Source organism: Pteronotus mesoamericanus, unplaced genomic scaffold (assembly GCF_021234165.1).
Source record: "Pteronotus mesoamericanus isolate MK-2021 breed Mesoamerican mustached bat unplaced genomic scaffold, CSHL_Meso_final contig_164, whole genome shotgun sequence".
Lineage (NCBI taxonomy): Eukaryota > Metazoa > Chordata > Mammalia > Chiroptera > Mormoopidae > Pteronotus > Pteronotus mesoamericanus.
The window spans coordinates 31119291-31123608 of NW_026555065.1; the positions used below are offsets into that span (position 1 = coordinate 31119291).

The following is a 4318-nucleotide window of genomic DNA, read 5'->3' on the forward strand; positions in this document are numbered from 1 at the left end:
CCGCCCTTTGAGTTACGGCTATTATGACAATTGAGAGGGAGCGAGAGTGGGAGCGGGATGAAGAATTAAAAGGGGTTCAGTGGCTGTGAGTCTAGTCCACTTAGTTTTTGTACTGGAAGGGCTCCTCGCCAATTTCATTAAGAAGACACGTGCGGATGAGGGCTTCTGTCACCCCATAGGGGTCGCAGTTGGCAGAGGGGCGCCGGTCTTCAAAGTAACCCTTCTTCTCCTGGCCGACAGCCTGGGGAATGCGGATGCTAGCGCTGGGGTTGGCCACGCAGGCAGAAAAATCGTTGATGTTGGAGGTCTCGTTGAATCCTGTTAAGCGCCGGGCATTGTCCCGGCCCCCGTGGGGATCGTAGGCTCGGATGTGGTACTGGTGCCGCTTGCTCAGCCTCTCGATGTACTTCAGACCCTTCTCTTGCGTGGCCTTGGTGCTGAAGTTGGTGTGGCAGCCTGCACCATTCCAGTTCCCGGGAATTGGCTTGGGGTCAAAGGGTGCTATCACTCCAAAGTCTTCGCACACTCGGTGCAAGATGAACCGGGCCACCCAGAGGTGATCTTCCATCTCGATTCCTTCACAGGGTCCAATTTGGAATTCCCACTGGACAGGCATGACCTCAGCATTTGTCCCCGCGATCTTGATGCCAGCCTACAAGTAGGCCTCCACAATGTCCCTGCCGTAGGCTCTGTCTGCTCCCACGCCACAGTAGTATGGACCTTGGGGCCCAGGGAAGCCATTAGTAGGCCAGCCAAAAGGGTGTCCATCTGTGCCCATGAAAGTATAAATCTGCTCCATTCCAAACCAAGGGTGCTGATTGCTCACCACGTCCATTATCCTTTTACAGGTGTATCTTAAATTGGTCTCTGCAGGCTTTCGGTTGTACTTTAGGACTTCACAGAACACCAGCTTGTTGGGGTCCTTGTGGAAAGGGGCCTGAAACATGGTAGCAGGAACAAGAGACATGTCCCCGTTGGAGCCTTCAGACTGTAAAGTACTAGAGCCATCAAAATTCCACTCGGGCACCTCTTCTATGCACTTGGGCTCACTGTCCAGGGTCCGGGTCTTGTGTCGCAGTCCTTTTCCAGTACCGTCGATCCAGATATACATAGCTTGGACTTTGTCACCCTGAGGCAGGGACATGTACACCTGCTTGATGCCTTTGTTCAAGTGGGAACTCGCTGAGGTGGCCATGGTGGAAGATGTCCTGGGGGCGAGCAGGCAGCAGGGCGGGCAGGCCGTGAGAGCAAGGCGCGGAGAGGAGAAGAGAGGAAGCTGGGAATGCTACTCAAACCCTCAGTTCTTCTCCCATCCTCGGCTCTTGCACTTTGCATTTTTAAAAGTATTTTTTAATCGTAAAATACATGTAACATGACATTTCCCATCATAACAATTTTTTAAGTGTACAGTTCTGTGGTGTGAAGTCTATTGTTAAGCAACCATCACCACCATCCACCTCCAGAACTCTTTTCATCTTCCAAAACTGAAAATTTGTACTCATTAAACAATAACCCCCATTCCCCTCCCTCCAGCCCCCAGAAATCACCATTCTACTTTCTCTGTGTTTTTGGCTACTCTAGGAACCTTGTAAAGGTGGAATCATACAGTATTTGTCATTTTGTGACTGGCTGCTTCATCCATGTTTCAGCATATCTAAGAATTTTCTCTCTTTATATGACCGAATAAATTAGACGATATGTATATATTGCATTTTGTTCATTCATTAATTTGTTGATGGACATTTGAGTTTCTTTCATCTTTTGGCAATACATTGCATTTTGTAAGTATTTTTATATGTGATCTCTCATTTGATCCACATGAACCTTCCCTCCAAAATGCCCTTTTTAAGAACTAGAGATGAAAGTTTTGATTTGCTGAGGTAGAATTAGAAGAGAGTCCTCATCAATATTTGTCCAACAAATTATTGTTATCACTTTCAGAAGACAAGGAAATGTGGGGGAATGTAGCAAAAATAATTCTCCTTTTGATTTACATTTACATAGACCCCTTTCAAAAATCAAACATTTTTTCTTAAAAATAGAACTCCAAGCAAAATAGAGACAAAATAGTCATTTTTTTCTTTATATAAATATAGTAGAATTATCATTTAAAAATTTGGAAAAAAGAAACTGCTGACACTTATATTTTACAATAGTAACTGATGATAATAAAATTTAGTGCAATTATTATTGATAATAGTATACTGCATAATATTATAACATTTAGTGAGTGCCAGACAGTTATAAATGCTTCCATATATTAACTCATCATCCCAAACATTGTATGATATAGATATTATTTTTAGAATCATCTCCAGCTGAAACTAGAAAATCAGACAAATAACAATTTGCATAACCTGCCCATAGTCACTCAAGGAATAGAGACAAGCTTTTTATTTTCCTTTTCATTGAATTTATTGAGGTGACACTGGTTAAGAAAATTATATGGGTTTCAGGTGTACAATTCCACGACACAACACATCATCTGTACACCCCATGTCAAGTCTCTGTCTATCACCATTTATCCCCCCATGTCCTCCTCCACCTCTGTCCAAAAATCACCACACTGTTGTCTGTGTCCATGAGTTTTTTTCTCATTTTTTTTGCTCAATTCCTCCACCTCCTACCCCCCCTACAACAGCTTTCAGCATTCTCTATCAGAATAGAGACAAACTTTGAATTTTAAGGAATTCTTCTATAAAAACATTTATCCTGATATAATACCTTCTCTTACGTTTAAGTATAATTTTTTTTGATTCTTTACAATAGGACAATGTATTTCATGGTGTGAATGTCTCACAGTTGTTTAAATTACCTACTCATGTAAACTTGAGCTGCTTTCACATCTTGGTGATTGTAAATAACACTGCAATGAACAAAGGGGTGCTTATGTTCTCCAAATTAGTGTTTTGGTTTCTTTGGATAAATTCCCCAAAATGGAATCACTGGGTCTGCACCACTGTGGTTGCACCAGTCTGCATTCCTACCAACAATGCAAAAGAGTTTCCCTTTCTCCACATCCTCACTAGCACTTTCTGTTTGTTGACTTATTGATGATAGGCATTCTGAAAAAAATGTGAATTGATTTCATTGTGGTTTTAATTTGTATTTCTCTCATGAGTACTGACTTTAAGCATCTTTTCATATGTCTATGGGCCAAGAATATGTACTCTTTAGAGAAGTGTCTATTCAGATCCTTTGCCCATTTTTAACTGGATTGTGGCAGGGGAGGGAGGTTGGTGTTGTTTTATAAGTTATTTATAAATTTTGGATATTACTCCCTTATCAGATGTACCATCAAATATGTTATTCCATTTCATGGGATATCTTTTTATTTTGTTGATGATTTCCTTTGCCATGCAAAAACTTTTTAGATTGATATAGCCCCATTTGTTAATTTTTTCTATTCTTTCCCTTGCCTGATGAAATATATCAGAAATATATGGGTGCATGTATCACATTTACACAAGGGAATACTATGCAACAGAAAGAAAGAAGGAACTCCTACCCTTCACAACAGCATAGATGGAACTGGAGATCATCATGCTTGGTGAAATAAGCCAGATTGTGAAAGACAAATACCATATGATGTCACCCTTAAGTGGAACTTAATCAACAAAACAAAGAAGCAAGCAAAATAGAACCAGACACATGGAAATAAAGAACAAGCTGACAGTAACCAGTGGACAGAGAATGAGGATAACAGAGGAAAGAAGGGGAAAGGTCAAGTCAAGGAACATGTATAAAGGACCCACGGTCTTAGGTTCTCAATCTCCTGCTCACTCTCTTCTCCTTCATGTATTCCCATGATGCAGATGTTGTTATGCCTCATGTTGCCTCAAAGGTTTCTTAAATGTCTTCATTTTTAATTTTTTTCCCTTTTTGCTGCTGTAGTTGGGTCGTTTTTCCACCTGTCTTCCAAATCACTGATTCATTCTTCTGTTTCATCTAATCTACTGTTCATTCCTTTCAGTGTATAATTTATTTCAGATATTTTATTTTTTATTTCTTACAAGTCCTTTCTTGTGTATTCTATGTCCTTTTTCATGCTATTGAGTATCCTTACAATCATTACTGTAAACTCTATATCTGATAAATTGCTCACTTCCATTTTCTTTAGTTCTTCTTCTGGAGAATGCTCTTGTTCTTCATTTGTGGTCTGTTTCTTTGTCTTCCCATTTTTGCTGCCTGTTTACATTTGTTTCCATGCATTAGGTAGATCTGCACAGATTCTGGTGCAGACCTAAGTCAAACACTGCCTGTAACTGCCCCTGGGAAACATGTTTGGAGCTATCATAGTTCCACAGCATGTGGCTTC

The 4318-nt window shown here is 40.7% G+C and overlaps 1 protein-coding gene across 1 annotated transcript; it reads right to left on the bottom strand.

Annotated features, from left to right (window-relative positions):
* Positions 1 to 1214, bottom strand: LOC129064100 (glutamine synthetase-like). The gene is given in 1 exon segment (XM_054565178.1): positions 1 to 1214. A coding segment is annotated over 1 exon segment (1095 nt). The 5' UTR covers positions 1196 to 1214; the 3' UTR covers positions 1 to 100.
* Positions 1215 to 4318: the final 3104 nt, after the last annotated feature.